This window comes from Furipterus horrens, unplaced genomic scaffold (assembly GCF_987537825.1).
Source record: "Furipterus horrens unplaced genomic scaffold, mFurHor1.1.pri manual_scaffold_11, whole genome shotgun sequence".
Classification (NCBI taxonomy): domain Eukaryota; kingdom Metazoa; phylum Chordata; class Mammalia; order Chiroptera; family Furipteridae; genus Furipterus; species Furipterus horrens.
The window spans coordinates 89802370-89820542 of NW_028327181.1; the positions used below are offsets into that span (position 1 = coordinate 89802370).

The window sequence follows — 18173 nt, forward strand, 5'->3', positions numbered from 1 at the left end:
TAACTTTAAAAGATCAAATAATGATGGTATTTGGATATCAGTATTTAGGAAAAGGAAACAAAAACAGTGCTCTGTGGTTGCCTTTCTGGGACTTTGCCTGGCCTGTAAACCCATCTGGGAACTGCACACATCACCCTAAATGTACACGTACACACACATGTGACATGCCCGTATTACTGAGACAACAAGCCTTCAGAGGACAAGAGAGAAGACCCTTAGAGCGCCTGGGGGAGTAGTGGTGAGTCACACTTCCCAGCGCTCTTTGAGGCCTCTCTAGTTCCTGCCCTGGGGGTCCACAAGGCTCTGTCTTCTTCTACCCTGTGTTTTCTCATTTCAACTGGCTTGAGCTGCTGATGCTTGCGACCACAGCCGTGCACACCTTCTGAAGTTAAATGCATATTGTGTCAGGGGCTATCTCAGGAGGTGAGAGGGTACTGGCAGGGCAGGAAGAAGCTACTTAGGCATTCAGTCCTCACTCATGAGCCCCAACCAAGGGCTAGGTGCCATGCTAAGTGTTGAGAATACAAAGATCCCCCAAGGAACTCATCATTGAGTGTCAGCCTTAATCACCCAATAAATAGAGAAAAGGGAAGGTTGAGGAGGTTGTGGAGGGATTACAGAGAGGAGGGATGTCAGGGCTTCCTCCAGTCCTGGTTATCCCCTTGGACATGTTTGTCTAATGTGCCATTGCTGATGAATGTTTAAAATATGACTCTTTCTAAGGATATCTTAAGTTTTAATGGGAAATCCACATTCAGAGAAAGGAAGGTGGGAAATTTGGGGCTCACCTCAGGAAGAAGGTGCCAAGCTTGAGCTTTCGGTCAAGGCTTCTGGCTACTGAGTCTTAGGCTCCCTGACTGGAGCGTATGATCTGATTGTGGCTATTTGTCCTGTAACTTAGTCATAGAGTGCAGTCCACTAACTATAGTCAAGAGACAATGTCCAGTCTTGAACCTAGAAGTTCATTGAAATAAAGTGAGGTGGCTGTGCTGTATCATTTCAGTGTTTTTACCTATGAGATGCACCATCAGCACTTCTTCTACCTCTCAAATCATAACCTGCACACGCAGTTAAGAAACATACAAAAATCTGTAATGCATCAATGCAGCTGGGCTCTGAAAATAGCAGCTGCAGCCACAAACCAAAGAACAGGCCTTTGTGAAGAGTGAAAGAAGCTGCTTGTCCTGAGCTCATCTTGTAACGCACAGATAGAACTCCTCACTATTACTAAAGTAATGTCTTTAAGCAAAGAGAGGAATCAATTAGAGGAGAATAAGATGTCTTAGTCCATTAGTTTTCTTTCCTACTAAGGTTCCAAGGCCCTACCAACCAGAGCCCAAGACTGTATGAAGTTACAGGAAGGCAAGCAGTGGACCCGTTACAAAGCATAGGTCTGACAGCATGAGCAGAGGCCAGGCTCAACATAAAGTACACAAAACTGGAGGTGAATCACTTTTGTGATGTAAAGACCCATGCTCTCCAGGTGATGGCATTACACCCTCACCCTGGACATCGCCTTCAGGAACAGGACTCCAACCCCAACAGCGCCAATGCACCTGTTTCAAATTAAACTGTCCCTTATTTTTCAAACAAAATTGAATTTGATCTCCTCAGCCAAATTCACACTACTTAGGAAGATCAGTCAGTTTCAGAAACACTTCTCTGTTACCCTTGAGTCTAAACCACACAACTTCCTGAGCAGTTTCACATGTGGAGCTACCTTCCCAGCCACCGCAGCACTTTTTTGTTATTGTTTTTTTCACTAAAAATATCAAGAGATGCCATTCGGAGTCAGCATGATAGTCCAGTCTGTTTATTTGAGTGGCACTAAGGTCATACTTTAATCCACGCTGACCATGTTTAATCATCCTCTGCTCATCGTTAGCAATTCCAAAGCTGAAAAAATTATGCAAAGTCCCTTGGGGAGTTCAAGTTAGCCTGACAGATAAAAAGTCAGAGAGCAAAGGGAAAGCTTAGCAGATGGCAGAGAAAAATGTGCAGGGGGCAGAAAAAGGCTCATCTGTTTTACCTAAGCCCAAGGCCCAAGGCCCAAGGCAGGTGTTAGGAACATGAAATAAAAACTGTTCCTGTTGCTTTAAAATGCTTGAGATGTCAAAGGAGGGTCCTTAGTGGACCACGGAGTTCACGTATCAGTTCTTCATTTCCAAGTATAAAAAAAATACCATTCCAGTGTCTCAGTCTTTTCCTTTTAAATAAATTCAGTGTAATGGAAAAGACAGGAGCTCCCTTCCCTCCCACCTTTTCAGATTCATTAGGTGAAGCCAAGCAAGGTAGATGTTAGCCCCATGGGATTACTGGGCCTGGGGCAGGGTGAGGAGGGTGTCTATATAAGGAAATGGTGCCAACAGTGGCTTAGAGTAACAGAGCCTGAGAGAGGTGAGGGCATCTGTGTGTGGGTGGTAGCAAACGAATGGTTATGTATGAGGGGATTGGCTCAACATAACAAGGACCATGGGAGTTCGGGATTGTTAGAAAAGGGAACTGCAATAATGGGGGTGGGGGGACACCGACACGAGAGAACCATCTATTGGTTGCCTCTCGCGGGCCCCCAACTGGGAACCTGGCCTGCAACTGAGGCATGGGCCCTCACTGGGAATAGAACCGGTAACCTTTCAATTCTTAGTCCACTGAGTCACACCAGCCACAGCTAAACTGATGGTGTTCAATATATGTAAGTACAGAATCATAGATGTAAGTGTGTGTATATGTACGTACATATATCGCTTGGCTCCATCTGATTAGGTGGCTTAGGAACAGGAACACCCCAATAGTCATGAGCACCCTTAGCTTGGTTTTTAAATACCTTTTTCTGCTCAAGAAACAGAATGCTTCAGGGAAAATGGTTTTCAGACTGGGCAAAGTACAAGATGAGCCTAGAATAATTTGTGCTTGAAGTCTTTAAAAAATAATGGGGAGCCCTGGCTGGTGTGGCTCAGTGGAAAAAGTGCCAGCCTGCGAACCAGAGGGTCGCCAGTTTGATTCCCAGTCAGGGCAGATGCCTGTGTTGTGGGCCAGGTCACCAGCTGGGTACCTGTAACAGGCAACGAGACATTGATGTTTCTCTCTCACTCTCTATAAATAAATAAATAACTAAATAAAAAATTTTTTGAATGAGGACACGTCAAAAAGCTACAGAAGCATTTGAAGGGGCTCCCGCTGGTCAGAACTGGGATAATGAGCATTAAAATAATGATAGTATATTATCACTGAATTAGAAGTAACCCATCAGTCCATATCAAGTAAATGGATGAGGTGAGAATGCCCTCCTTATAGAATACCAACGAATAAATATAGAGGTGATGGGATTAGAAAACACTAGGCAACAACTGTCAGATTAGTAATCAGCCAAGAAACAGCAAAAGATGCTGAAACCAGGAGGTAAAACTCGGTGAGAAATGGGATATTTGTAGTCAAAGTACTACTCTATAAAAGGCTTACTAGTCCTGAGGGGAGAATCCCAGCAGACAGCACCTCAATTAAGTTATCAAGGTTAACATCACCAGTGGGGTTATTCAGAAGCATGTATCCCACCCAGTAGGAAGCAATGGAAGAAGCACAGCATCAGTTCTCATATTCTTGCCAAAAAGGCAGAACTCAAACCAAATCATGAGGAAATATCAGCAAACCCAATTAGAGGGACAGGCTGCAAAATAGTCTGTAATCTTCAACTGTCAGTCATGAAAACAAGCATGAAGGAGGCTAGGACATGACTACTAAGCAACAAAATGTTTTTTATTTTTTTTTAAGTGATAAAGGGTATAGTGAGACCATTGGGAAAACTTGGTTATCCATGAATGGTAGTGTTTCCATGTAAATTTCTACTTCTGATGGACTTACCAACTTACTCTTAAAAATAACTCAGAGAAAAACTGACCATCCTTATTTCTGGTATTATACTTTTCTGTAGGTTTGGTCTTATTTAAAAAATTGCTTGTGTATTTTCACTAAATAATAAAACAATTATGAGAATATCAAAGTTTAAATTGAAAATCTAAAATGTAGAAATGAAGAATTGAATATTTATTTGGCAAAATTAAGAACACATCCCATAACTTATCGACCACAAGAGCAACATGTAAAAGTGAAACTGAAAAAGAGCAGAACATTTTTTAAAAAGTAACACTGAAGACGATCACATTCAGACATAAAGTAATAAAAGTTCTCCCAATTTCTTTGTGTCAAAGATTTAAGGAAACAATAAAAAATAATAATAAGTGAAGAAGATCCTTTTAATTTTTAGGTTAGAGTGGGAAAAGTATTTAAAATATCTTGGAACCACATATTTGAATTCCCAAATAATTTCACAAAACAGTCAGATGGCACTTTATCATGGATGATACTTCCACATAGAAATTCTTGATGCCTTTAAAATCCTAATTTCCACAAATATTTCAGTTATTAAGATATTATAAAATGGCAAGAAAGATTCTCTGAGATCTCAAAGTAAGAAAAAGCTGAAGAAAGTATATATTAAAGGTCTTCACAAATATGAAACATGATGGTTAGAATCTTGGTGAAAAGTAGTTTTTCCTAGGCTCAAGGTTTGACTTTGATTCCTTGAACTGTCCAACATTAACAAGACACCATTTGTGAATGTTCTTTTGGTAAAGCCAAGAAGCTGCCATCCTGTCCGGAGCCAGTGCTGGACAGAAAAGGTTTGCGGTATTTGCACTGAATCCAAACTCGGTGCATTGTCAGCTGTTTCCCTCGGTTCACTTGCAACCGGCGATCCAGTAGGTTCTGAACCTTTTCTAGCCCAGCAGTTGTGAAAAGTGTGTCCAATTCATCTAGTTTGAAAAAGAGATGTTTATTATATCTTAAGTGGCTTCAGCAGGGCTGTTTAGCTATAATGCAGTAGCGGCTTGGAAAAAGCAAGTTCATGTTTAGGGAGGGGAAGCCATCGGTGAAGGGCAGCCTGGAACCCAAGGGAGAGCTTCTCTAAGCTGATAAGGAGAAATTTTCATGAACGGCCCTATAAACACCATAAAATTACATGTAAAAATCTACATATATGTATGTCAAAGCCATTTGTTTAAGGGGAGAGGTTCCATTACTTTAACCAAAGGCTCAGAAAAGTATGTGACCTAACCAGGGGCCCAGCAACGGAGTGTTCTTAAGGCGCTGGTGGAGGAGGAAACCTGCAGATGGGAAGCAGTGGAGGAGAGCAGCTAAGCTCACCCCAACACGAGTGCTTAGAGGGTGAAATAGCTGCACTGGAATCTTGCAGAATGAGCTGGTTTCCCGTTTTGAACAAAGTGACAGAGAGGAAGGACAGAGAGAAGAACAAGGTGGAGGACTGAAGGTGTACAAGCTGTCTATTTGGAGAAGATTGAGTGGTTCAGGTCAGCTGTGAAGGCCAGAAAAGGGCAGCAAAAGGCTGCAAAAGGTCGCAGGAGGGCCAGATGATTCTCTGAAAGCCCGATGAGGAACATTTAATATGGTACTTTGGGGGTGTCAGCATAAAGACAAGTGTTGCTTCCATACCTTGTGTGAAGAAGTAAACTCTGGTGCCATCACCTCTCACATAGAAATTTTCAGATAGACACTGACCTGCAGAGCAATGTGGCAAAAATCAGAGATGCTTTAACACATGCGACTCTAAGCCCCCCATTCTAGCACTCTGTTTCATGCTAAAACAGGTTGTGTTTCCCTTTCCCTGACTAAATAAACACCACACACTCTTTGTAAAAAAGAGAAAAAGAAAAAAAAAAATATATATATATATATATATCGATCCATCGGCAGTCGTCCGTCTCGAGAGACGATGGTGTAGCTTCTTAAGAGTCTATCTGCACCGCCGAGAATGGCTGTGCAGTCCGACTCGGGAGTGACACGGTATCTGTCTCCTCCCGTGTTGAATCGACATCTTGCGATGACGCTGGAGTGTCCTCTCCAGTGAAGCTGAAGCTACAGAGCCTGGGCAGGGTGATATGGAGGGTCTGCTGTTGCCCATGCAGCAGACCCCCCCTCTCTTCGCAGCTGAAGGGTCCAAGGGAAAGACGGAGTCAATACAGCTTGGCTTCAGGTGCGCCGCAGGAGTTGCCGGTGTTGACTACAACGTCAAACCGCCTTAGGGACTCCGGCTCCGGATTTTCTGTCGGGGTTTACTCCCTTAGCCTTTCCCCTGAAGAGGTATGCCGCAAGGCAGCGGAGGTTTTTTGGAGTCAGAGTTTTCCTTCTCTGATGTGCCCTGACTGGAAGATCGAACCAGCGACACTTAGCTCGCAGGCCGACGCTCAATCCACTGAGCCAAACCAGCCAGGGAGATATATATATATATATATATCAAGCAATATAGCTAAGTTTAAAGGAAGGACACTTAAGACAGCCACCAGTACCATTTTGGTGATTGACATTTTGCATGTCTCTCCATGTGTCTGCACACACATGTAGACATAACACATATACTGTTTTCATCTTGGACAGTCTCCCTTCGGCTGCTAAACCCCCAGGTTTATGCCAATTTAACACCTTGGTGTGTAATCCTTCACCTTCTGAATGTCAACATAATGTTACTTGCTTTTCTTACTTGTGTATTTCTCCCCAGCTACTGTTACAGGTGGGATCAAGTTTGAAATACTCATCTGCACACTGTTTTTCTCACTCAGTAATACAATGGAACCCCCCCTCCCATTCTCGCCCAAGACCAGTGGTTTGAGCTCTACCTCACATGATATGCATTACATTCCCCTATTCAAAGGCATTCACTTTGATTCCAAGACTTTGCTTATGTATAGTTTATGGGCTGGTTCTTGAAAAATTTCTAAAAGGGTCCTTTTTAAAAAGGCCTAACAATTCCTGTCTTACCTGTAATGGAGGACTATACTTCTTTGAACTGGCCAGCAATAGGTTTAAGAACTGGTATCTCATTGTTATTTTTAGTCCCTTCAAGTTCTGTTTTTGGCCACTTGGATCAACTCTAAAAATATTCCTTCCCTGTGTTTTGGGTGGTCACTGATCTTTTCCTTATCAACTTGCCAAGAGTCCCTTGAAGAGCACAGATATTAAGTCTTTGTTTTATGCACCGAAAATATGTCTTATAAATATGGCATCAATTGCCGTACCACATTTAAAATTATTTACGTACTCAAATGTCTTTTTCTAAGAATAGCTCTTTTAAATGTAGCTGTCTTGGTTAAAAAGCCCTTCCTAATACCTAGATTATACAAGTCTTCAGAAATAGACAACTCCTGTCATGTAGTAAGTGGCTTTACATATGGAGCTATAATTTTAGAGTCTCTATTCTGTTGCACTGATTTCTTTGTCTATTCTGATGGCAAGACCATTGTTTTGATGATAGAAGCAAATACCTTTTTTAAATCGAAGCTGAGCCATGTCATGGCGGCCATAATCTCGCAGAAGCATCATCCCTCCAGGCTTCAGAAGCTTGCTTAACCTGTCGATAGCCTTCTGCATCCTGTAGGGTACCAGGGAGTGAAGATCAGGTCTTTTTAGGAGAGGATTCCTTTTCCTTGTTGCATATTCTGAAAACCCAGTGGACTGCCTCACCCTGAAATCTTAGATCCTTTGCCCTTGCTTTAGTTAGAACGGGAGCACACACCACATTTCTGATGTACCTTCTGGGGGCTGCTCACAACTAATAATCTGCTTCTGCCTTGAGGCCCCACCATAAGGGAGGCAACATCTCTGCCTGGTTCATTTCCTACTGCTGGGATCCCCTCAAGAGGAAGCCTGCCCTGCCCACCCACGGTAGGACTAACAGTGGAATCATCTGCCTGCCCTGCCAGGCTCAAGCTCTTTGAATAGAGACTGAATCTTTCCATTTGTTAAATAAAGACGAACCTCAAGAACTTACAATTGACATGGTGACAGTATGCAAATGAGTACCTAAGGGCAGAGCTTTTCACACTTCCTACTACACTTTCCCTGTCAAGGCCTTGAATAGGTTTTGGCTTTTCTTACTTCAGCCCTGGCTGGTGTGCTCAGTGGATTGGGTGCTGGCCTGCAGATGGAAGGGTTGCTGGTTTGATTCCCGGTCAGGGCACATGCCTGGGTTGTGGGCTGGGTCCCCTGTCAGGGGCATTCAGAGGCGGCAGATGAGTATATCTCTTGCACATTGCTGTATCTCTCTTTCTCCCTCCCTTTCCCTCTCTCTAAAAGTAAACAAAAATAAATAAAGAAGTATAAATGCTACAAACTTACCAAAAAACATTGGAAAGCTTATTTAAGTATTAAATAATTTATTTTTAACCTTAATGCTTGTGTCAGGTTTTACGTTTATAGCATCTACACGTCTGCAGCTACCAATGTTCTGAGCCAGGCCAGGCCCTTGGGGCGTCCTCCACCGGCCTTCCCCGCGCACCCACAGTATCTGTCAGCTCAGACGACTCAGTGCTGTTCTCGAGGAACCATGGCCTAGAGAAAACCAATCACTGCCCCCCCACCTGGTTCCCAACCAACACTGCATCCTTGAGACAGTGTTTTACCAGGAAGACGAGTTGCCTATGTCTATGAAGCTTTAACTGTGTCTTTTAGGGAACAGTAATTGTCTGTCTAAATTGATTTTATGAAATTCTACTGTACTTTAGTTTTCTACAGAATGTCAGCATCAGAGAACAGTTCAGTTGTGCTTCACTGTAAATTTTGTGCTGTTGATAAGCTTCATTTATTTAAAACATTAATTTTTTAAAAAGATTTAATTCATTTATATTTTAGAGAGAGGGGAAGGTAGGAAGAAAGAGAGGGAGAAACAGCAACTCACTGCCTCTTGCGCACCCCCGACTGGGGACCTGGCCCACAACCCAGGCCTGTGCCCTGACTGGGAACCAAACCAGCAACAGGTTCACAAACAGGCACTCAATCCACCAAAGCCACACCAGCTAGGGGCGCTTATTTAAAACATTTAAAAAGGCCAATAATAAGATGTTACCTAACAGTGGTGGTACTCACAGTTCTAAAATAGCATGCTATCAGGGCATCAACAGGAAAATTCTCCATATACCTATTAAGAGCAGCTCCCCCATTCTTTGGGAGTATAACACCATCAAAATGAAAAGAAGCAGCAAGCACTGAAGTCAATAAGCAGAGGTTTAGAGACTGAAACAGAAGTTGAACTCCAGGAGAAACTGAGCAAAAATGGCTGAGATGCTTCTATCACTTGAGATGGATTGGCTTCTGTCTATAAGAATATTCTTTTTATTCAGGACCCAATTCTGATCCTCAAGGTCCCTGACTAAAGCTGTGTTTTGGTTACACCAGCGATGAAGGGACCTACGACTTACTTGTCTGGAACAACAGATGAAAGAACAAATATGAGGACGATGATATCAAGACTATCCCTGGGCATTGGGTAACTCTTATCTTCATCACACAGATCGTGAACAAAGGCAAAACACCGAGCAGGATCATATGCTGAATTCGTCTGCAGACAGTTGGACAAGAAACACACTGGTTAGAAAATGTTCACAGAGCCTCAGGGTAGGTTAATTTGCTTTAGGTATAATTGTGGTTACTTCCCTAAGAGATAGAGCTCTAATCATTAAGGCACACGTTCTTAGTCAAAGGCTAAGAACCAAGAACAACTCTAGTGAAGAGCACATGGAATCTAACTGGTGCTTTTAGAATGGAATGTTCCCACTTCCTCTACTTTATTCTGATGCAGACTTAAGATTGGAGGACTGGAAAATGATCAGGAAGGTAAGTGACCAAAAGGGAAAAGAAGAACCTCATGAAGACAGACAAAACACATTGAAAAAGCATGATTTAAAATTCCCAATCCCGCTAGAGCATATTACACAGATAATAGAATTCTCCAGAAAAATCTATTTCTCTGAATGTGGAAAATTTTACTTATTATAACAAACACAGTTTAGGATAACTTCTCTTTTCTCCAAAAAATGTGACATTGTTCCTTATTGGTCACAGCTAACTAAAAAGGAGCAAGCAGATTATCAGCTGGGCTGGGTCAACCAGACTTTCTGGGGACCCTGGAACAGGGACAGTCATTCTGGTGAGGTTCTGAGAACACCTGAACAGGGTGGACTTGCAAGGGTCTGGGAGGCACAAGCATGTTGGGGCCATATGCAAAACTAGGAAAAGCCTATTACTGAAAGCTAGTCTGCAAAGAGAAAACAAATTTTGAAAAGGCAAGTAAGCACTGGGCAATGAGAGATAAGACACTATGAACTTGAGGGAGGTGCAGTGCTAGAAGGAAGGGGTGGCAACATCTCAACCGCCAGCCAGCTTGCCTTGGTATCTGACATCTTTTCAGGGCTGAGTTTCAGTCCTGGCTACACTTGATGCTCTTGGGTTCTATGGCATTCCACTTATTAGATGAGTTTGTCTACATGTTTCTGTGACTTGTAACTCAAAGAACCTTGACTGAACAATCATCTCATTTGAATTCTTAAAAAATAAGTTTGAAGAGGTCAAAAGATCTGCCTAAAGTTCCACAGCTGGCAAGTGGCAGATTCCATATTTTTGTCCAATCCTCTCTATTCCAGGTTGTTTCAGTAAATCTTTGACTTTCAGAACACAGTACAATAAGAAAATAGCTACCATGATTTCTAAGGAGGCCCTTTCCCTTTAATCAGTAACAATTACTGATAGGAGCCACTGCACTTACCTGGACCAGTTGTATAGCTGTGGAAGAAAAATCACAACAGTAAACAAAGAGCCTTGGGTCACTGAAATGGGTAGAAAAAACAATGCAGAACAATTACATTACAAACTGGATTATGTCTATTCTCTTTCCCGGTTAAGAGTTAAACTCTAAAAGGTACCATATATTAACAATGTAACAGGTTTTAAATTTCACTGACTTCCCCAATGACAAAGGTAATTTATAAAACAGATTAAATCAAAACAATCCATTAATGGGTAATAAAGAAATCCAAATCTCCTACAACCCACTGTTATACTGATGCAGTAAGAGTTTTGATAAACAAAGCCCACTTTTCTCCTCTTTGTTGTCATAAACTTTACAACATACTTACTTGTTGGTTTGTAAAATTGGAAAGACTGTGTTTCCCACACCACAACCAACCTGCAGACAGAAATGAACTATTAATCACAGAACTTTCTAAATTAATTACCTGAAGCTAGATAAGTAATCAACAATAGATCATCTTGCCTAATTGTATTAGGGATGATGTAGTGGTCAGAGCTAAACAGTACCCATGACATTCCCTGACCTTGACCTCAGGAGCCCTTAAAGAGACAGAACGGGTTTTCATTAGCAGAAGGGAGCTGAACTAAAAAAAGGACATGGGTTGTTTTTACTTTTTGAATTCCAGTGAATGGTCCTGTAGATGAATTATTTTCTTGTTGAACTCCACTACATCATAGAAAAACATAATAGACTGGAATGAAAAATTCTTGAAAAGGGAACCATGATTTCACTGTTCTCAATACAGTGCTGGATGTGGTAATAAGAAAAACAGTGCCTATTTACTAAAGGCTTACTACATGCCAGACACTATTAGCTATTATACATACATAATTTCGATTAATCTTCACAAAAATTATGAGACACAGGGAGACAGAGAGCAGGAAGTCCCATTCTGTTTGGAGACTAGTACAAGGTCATGTCACAGGACTCAACCTAATCAGCTTCCAGAGGAGTATGTAATCACCATTTGTGAATTTACATTACAGTACCCACCTAGACATTTTTCCAGGTCTAGCCTTGCCTCTGCAACACCATGCAAACTCAGAAGACAAGAATTCTCCCACATCTGAGAAGCAGGAACCATTCCAACTGAACTTTCCACTTTATAATTGTATCATAGGAGAAGTAACAGAAGCCCTGGCTGGCGTGGCTTGGTGGATTGAGCACTGGCCAGGTCCCTGGTTGGGGGCGAGCGAGAGTTTCTCTCCCTCTCTGTCTCCCTCCCTTCTGCTCTCTCCAAAAATAAATAATAAAATCTTTAAGAGAAGTAACAGAAGTTGTCTTGGGACTCTTCCAGATGACAGGTGCAACATGACCTACAACTTTCAGATGCAATATTCCCAGGTAGCACCTCAGATCTTTCTTTGTTTGCCACAATCACTAGATATCTTGGTCTGCATTTAGGGCATTTCAGTTAAAAAATGGAGGTGATTCTTGGCTAACCTAACAGTCAAGTCTTCATCAGATAGATGTCACTTTGTGGTCCACCCCTCTATATTGACTATGACTACAATGTTACTCTACTAACCCTACTACCAAACATTATAGGGATGTTACCTCGAATATTCGGTAGGTGGCTGAGGATCCAGGAAACTCATCAGCACAACCTTCCAGGTGACTGAGTTTCTGAGTTACATTCTCTTCCACAGGAAGAGTCTGTGTTTTACGCCCAAAACTGTCTGGAGGGCACTCATGCTGTTCTTCTGTTACAAAACCAGGTCCATCCTCACTGCTCTTACATCCAAGCACTTGACTCCTCTTGTTCTCTGAGAGCAAATCCATCAAGTGATTTTGGTTTTGAATAGGTGCCAGCTCTGGGAATTCAGTGAACAGCCAATGTCTGTCCTTGAAAAACCCATTTTCATGGATTTTGTAGAAGTCATTCCAGTATTTGTGGGCATTAATCTCATAGTCAACTGTAAATTTTTAAGAAAATAATTTAAGAACCATTTCTCAATATTTTATTTGTATCTAATGTCAATTATCACCTTGCTTCATCAAATGTCATTTTACATTAAAAGTATGCTCAATTAGAGACACAGTCTCAGAGATGGAGACCATTTAGTCCTACCACCTATCATACTTGAATTCCCTCCATAACCTGTCCTTCCCCGGAATCCAACTTCGGCCAACACACTTACTACCTATCAATTCTTTTCCCACATCTTTGGACAGCTCTTAACTAATAGAAAATTCTAATCTTAAGCAAAAAAAAAAAAATGTCTAATCACTTTTGATCAAGGGTTCTACCATTTCTCAGGGCCGTAAAGAACAATTCTTCTGTATTTGAAGGCAGTTATTTTCCCCTCTAGATCTTCTTTTACAAGCTAAATATCTCAAGTTATTCAGTTGTTCCCATGTAAACTCAATCATTCCAATCCAGGCATCTCTTCTTTAAATACATTCCTTTGCTTGTGGTTCTTCAGAGTGTGGAGCCCAGAAGTGACCTCTACTACTAATAGATACCAAAAGTGGAAAAGGAGCTGAAAGAAAAATAGAGAACGCTGACAAGGAAAAAATGTCTTCAGATGAGAAGAGCTTTGATACCGGAGAACAGAATATACTACAGAGGTGTGGACCGTTTAAAAGAAAGCTGTTGTTTAAGGTGATCAAGGTCGTCCTAGATTTCAGTTTTCTGCTCTTTGTCAATACAGGATCTTGACTAGGGAAGTAGAAAGAATAAAAATCTAAGAAATTGGACTTTAGTTCCACCACTGCTACTACTAACTGCCTACCTCTGGGCAAGGCACTTAATGTCCTGCGGTCCAAGTTTCTTTAACTGTAAAAAGAGGATATTGGACCACATGATTTTCAAAATCTCTTTCAACTTTAACTTGCTTTGATCTAGTCCCTGTCAAACTATGTAGGGTAAAGATTTTGTAACTGGAATCTTCTTAACTGTTGTACAGAAATCTTTCAGTGGGTACTACTCTCCAATTTCTAGTCCTACCTTCAACCGTATCTTAGGACACAGGCCCAACCAGTCCTAGTTTGAGTATCTAGGAACATTCTGCAGTGAAATCATCCACCTCTACACAAGCGATTGCTTTTTCTTTGGCCAGACTTAATCTACCTTCTATTTCATCCATCTTTCCTTGGCAGGAGCCTTAAATCCTCACAGCCAGCCCACCAGGAAAACACACATAATTCACCAGTCATTAACCCCCTCCTCCCACAACATTTAGAATCTAACCACTTGAATCTACTTTAATAGTAACATTTTCTCAAAGTGTAATCCTGTGTTAAATATATCCTCTAAGACAGTCTTGTGGCGGTTGCCATAGACCAGCCATGTTAATATGGATCTAGTCAATGTAACAAAAAACTGAAACACGAGAAAATAGTATCAACCACAAACATCCTCTATGCCCCAACAGCGCTTTACCGGTGTAACCCTTTTCCATTCTTGCACATCCCCTTCCTCTCCCGTTCTACCCCCGAGCCCAGTGACAAAGGTTCCTGGCAGCCTCGGAAAGCGCATCCAGCGGTGGATACCACCGAGCGTCGCCTCAGGCGCACCTTGCTTCTCCTGGCACACCCGCTGGCTACTGTTCTCCTGGACTTTCCTCTCCGCCGCCGCGGCCTGCTCTTCCGACCACTCCACATTGTCCCTGGGAAAATCAAACAGGCAGCTTAGGGGCCTCATGTTCCGGCTGCGGGCAGGGTGAGTGGCTGGCTTCGGAGCGCCTCTTCTGGGGGCGCAGAGCGACTCGAGTTAGGGCAGCCAGACTCGTAGCCGGCGGTCAGGGCCTTCTCGGAGCGCTTCAGGACGGAGGGACAGAGGGCGAGCCGCAGGCCCGAGGAGGGGAAGGGCGATTACCAGGCGTTGTAGTGGAAGACACGCGCCGGATCGCTCAGCAGCCGGCTCCCAAACTGCTGCCTCTTCCCGCAGTCCCCCGCGGGCGCGCCTCCAGGGCAGGAGCCTGCCATGACACCGGAGGCGGAAATACCTGCTTCTCCGGATGGCGAGAACTTCTTGGGACCACGCCCCTTCCGGAAGGCGCCGTGTCTGGGCGGGAAAAGACGGAAGCCGGGCTGAGGGACCCAGGCTGTGGGTGTCCGGGTGGCGCTCGAACTCCGCCGGGTGGGACTGGTCTCGAGTTGGGGAAGACCTCTGGTGGAAGCGCATGGCGGCAAGAAAGTGGGAGACGTTCCACTTGAGCCCTCTTTCAATTCTGGGATCCTCTAACAGGTTCCCCTGTTTCACTCAAGCTGTAAGGCAGGAAAAATCTTGAATCACTTTGAGAATTAGGGGTACCTAATTCCACTCTAGAACTAATAATGGCCAAAAGAATTGAGGAAGGTAGCCCACAGGGTGAGGAAATAGGACAGTTTTCCAGCCTCCAGAATCAGCTTTTAATAGTGTGAAAAGCTATGAAATATATATATATATATATCCTTCACACTTATTTTCTCAGGGAAGGATATGAAATAACCAAGGAGAACTTTTAAAAAATGTTTATAACTGTTTGAATGATCCATACCCAAGCTTATTCGCACAATCAAGATTGTAATTCCTCCACAGATAGTTTTGTTAATACATTGAAGCCTTACATTTCTATTTCAGTAATTGCTACAAACTGATTCTCACAAGAGCCTCTTAGAAGGTGCGCTGTCAGTATAAGAGGGTTAGTTGAGAAGCCTTCCAGAAGAGTAATGACTACCATTTGGAAGAAGAAAAGAAAAGGGTTAATTAGTTATTTGAGTAGCGCAGTACTAGAGTTAGCGTGATAACCAGGGATCATTTACACCGTTACAGATTCTTTCCATAGTCAAAAGTAAAGGCAGCGATGAGAGATTCTATACTCTCGCATCAAAGAAATGGGAATAATCCACAAATCCTCTCTAATCACAAAAATACACGAGTAAATTTTTTTTTTTTAAGTAAATAACTTGTACTTTATTTGAAGACAAACTACTTTGCCGTTGTCTGGTCTTTTGAAACATTTTGAACAAAACTTCCTTTCCAAATAAGTACAAGGATTTCTATCTCTTCTCAGGGCCAGCCGTTTGCAGATATGATGGTTGATTTATAGTTATTCTTGGCATCTTGTTCTGTCATCTAAAAGCTTTCCTTTTACCCACACCAAAAGCTTTTAGGGCTCCCAATCAACAATCTCACTGCACAATTTCTTGCAGAGAGCTCACTCTTGAAGTTACTCATTACTATATTAGTTCCAATAATTAGAGTCATTTAAAATGTCAAACAACTTGGGCTCTATTGATGAAACGTGTTTAAGTATTCTAAACTTAACTTTATGTCATTATCCTTGGTTGGTCTGTACACTTCATTTTTCGTTATCTTTTAAGGCCCCTGAAATATTTTTTTCTCCGAGAAATTTGGAAGACGAGGCTGAGTCCTGCGTGGTATCAGACTGCTTGCCGCACTACATTTCAGAGGAGCTCAGGGTCCCCCTGCTGGTGAGTAGTGAGAACTCTTCTAGCTCGGTGGGTGGCTTGGATTCAAAGGATGTAAAAGGTTAAGAACTCCAGTTTGCATTATTGCCTTGGGTGTCAATCCGGGGACAGGGTAGTTACTTGTTTCATATTTTTCTTTCCGTTTCCATCAGTGGAAATTCTGGTCTGTGTAAGTCTGTGCCCTGGAACTGAAGGGTCAGGGAAGGCACCCTGGTGGTCCCAGTTTGCTTTCCTTAAGTTCACAGAAGCTGGACGGCATTTGTAGCAGCCCTAGATAATTGAATACGCTGATTTAAAAACTTTAATTTGAAAACAGATTTTCTTTTTCTCACTGCAAAATAAATATGTGTTTATGGTAGAACAGTTAGAAGATACAGGTAAGGCCAAAGAAAAAAAGGAAATACTCCATCCCAACCTTAATTTAACCCATTAAACACTTTGGTTTATGTCCTTCCAGTCTTTTTTTTCTAAGTTACTTATAGAAATAACTTAAAGTATTTTTAGAACAAACTGTTTCGTGCCTCCCCCATTTTAACAGCTTCATTGAGGTATAATTTATATACAATTAAATTCATCCATTTTAAGCGTACCGTTCGATGAGTTTTTGTAAAAATCTATATTTGTGCAACCACCACTATAATTAAGTTTAAGAACCAACCCATAAAATTTTCTCATGCCTCTTAGTAGTTGCAGTCTGCTTGTAAAATTAATAATAGTTTATATCATTCTTTTGTTTGAAATACTCTTTTACAACATTATTTTAATTGTTCTGGTATTGTTTTATATAGATGTACCATGATTTATTGGACATTTAAGCAGTTCCTTACTTAAAAATTCAACATGATAAATATCCTTATAATGAAATCATTTTGTACATTCATGATTATTTCTTTAGGAATAATTTCTAGAAGTGGAAGTACTGAAGTGAATGGTTATAATTAGCTCTGTTATTAAGCTCTCTGAGGTCAGGGTGTTTTATCTGTTTGTTTACTGGTGTATATCCAGATCCTATGCAACTCAATAAATAATTGATGAGTGAATGGCAGAGTACCCACTGCTATACTGTATTCCATTAGAGAGATGCCAGTTTATACTGTCACCAACAGTGTGTGGCAACACCAACAATGTGTGGCAATTTAATAGAAAAAATGTATTAGTATGCACTTTAGATTTTCCAGAACAGATCTACTTTAAAATATTGTGTTATTATTCCATTGATCCAAGGAAATATTCCAAGAATTCTGATATTTTGGCATCCAAATTGTATCTCTTAGATTTCCAGTTACACTTGCAGCCATGCTTCCCCACCCCAATTTCTTGTCAAACCATAAATCTTTTTTTTGTTATAAAACATTGTCATTTATCTATAAAGTTAGTTATTTTTCCCAATCATAATATTATGAAGAATGGCAAGTATATTTAGATGGTTTTGAATATTCGGGGTAGCACAAAATTACTTTAAGTCTGTTTCATTAAACAGTTTTAGAAGCCTTCACTCTCTTCATTGCTTTTTCCTGGAATGTTATAACTTCACATTATAAGCCACTAGTACTATCAGTATGGAACATGTCTTTTTCTTTATCTATAAGGGAAGAAATGGAATGGATGATATACACTTAACATGATTAAAATAGTAACTTTTTTTAAAAAAGATTTTATTTTCAGGGAGAGGGGAAGGGAGGGAGAAAAAGTGAGAGCGAAACATCAATGTGTGGTTGCCTCTTGTGCACCCCCAACCAGGGGACCTGGCCTGCAACCCAGGCATGTGCCCTGACTGGGAATCAAACTGGTGACCCTTCAGTTCACAGGCCAGTGCTCAATCCACTGAGCTACACCACCCAGGGCTAAAATAGTAAGTTTTATGTATATTTTTCCACAATAAAACAATTACAACCACCCAATTTGTAATATAGTTATATATGTGCTGCTTTATTAAGCGCATTAAACGACAACGACGAGAAATGTAATGGATGAGATAAGCTACTTTTAAGAGTATTCCAAGAAATTGGTCTGAAGATACGTGGCTAAGGGACACCCAAATTTAATCAAGATTCCCTGGGGGATGTTGATATTATGCCCTGAAACTGAAGTGTCATTGTCATCT

General features: G+C 41.6%; 1 protein-coding gene across 2 annotated transcripts; it reads right to left on the reverse strand.

Annotated features, from left to right (window-relative positions):
- Window positions 1–4231: 4231 nt before the first annotated feature.
- Window positions 4232–14600, reverse strand: METTL2A (methyltransferase 2A, tRNA N3-cytidine). Of its 2 annotated transcripts, XM_090291537.1 has the most exons (9): window positions 14472–14600; window positions 14171–14262; window positions 12209–12567; window positions 10977–11026; window positions 10607–10667; window positions 9264–9403; window positions 7332–7438; window positions 5506–5571; window positions 4232–4808 (listed from the first exon to the last, which is right to left on the reverse strand). In XM_090291537.1, exons 1-9 carry the CDS (start codon window positions 14579–14581, stop codon window positions 4594–4596), a joined length of 1200 nt encoding a protein of 399 aa, XP_090147663.1. In that variant the 5' UTR covers window positions 14582–14600; the 3' UTR covers window positions 4232–4593. The 2 variants fall into 2 exon arrangements, with proteins under 2 accessions (XP_090147663.1, XP_090147664.1); XM_090291538.1 differs by lacking the exon at window positions 5506–5571.
- Between the last annotated feature and the right edge of the window lie 3573 nt (window positions 14601–18173).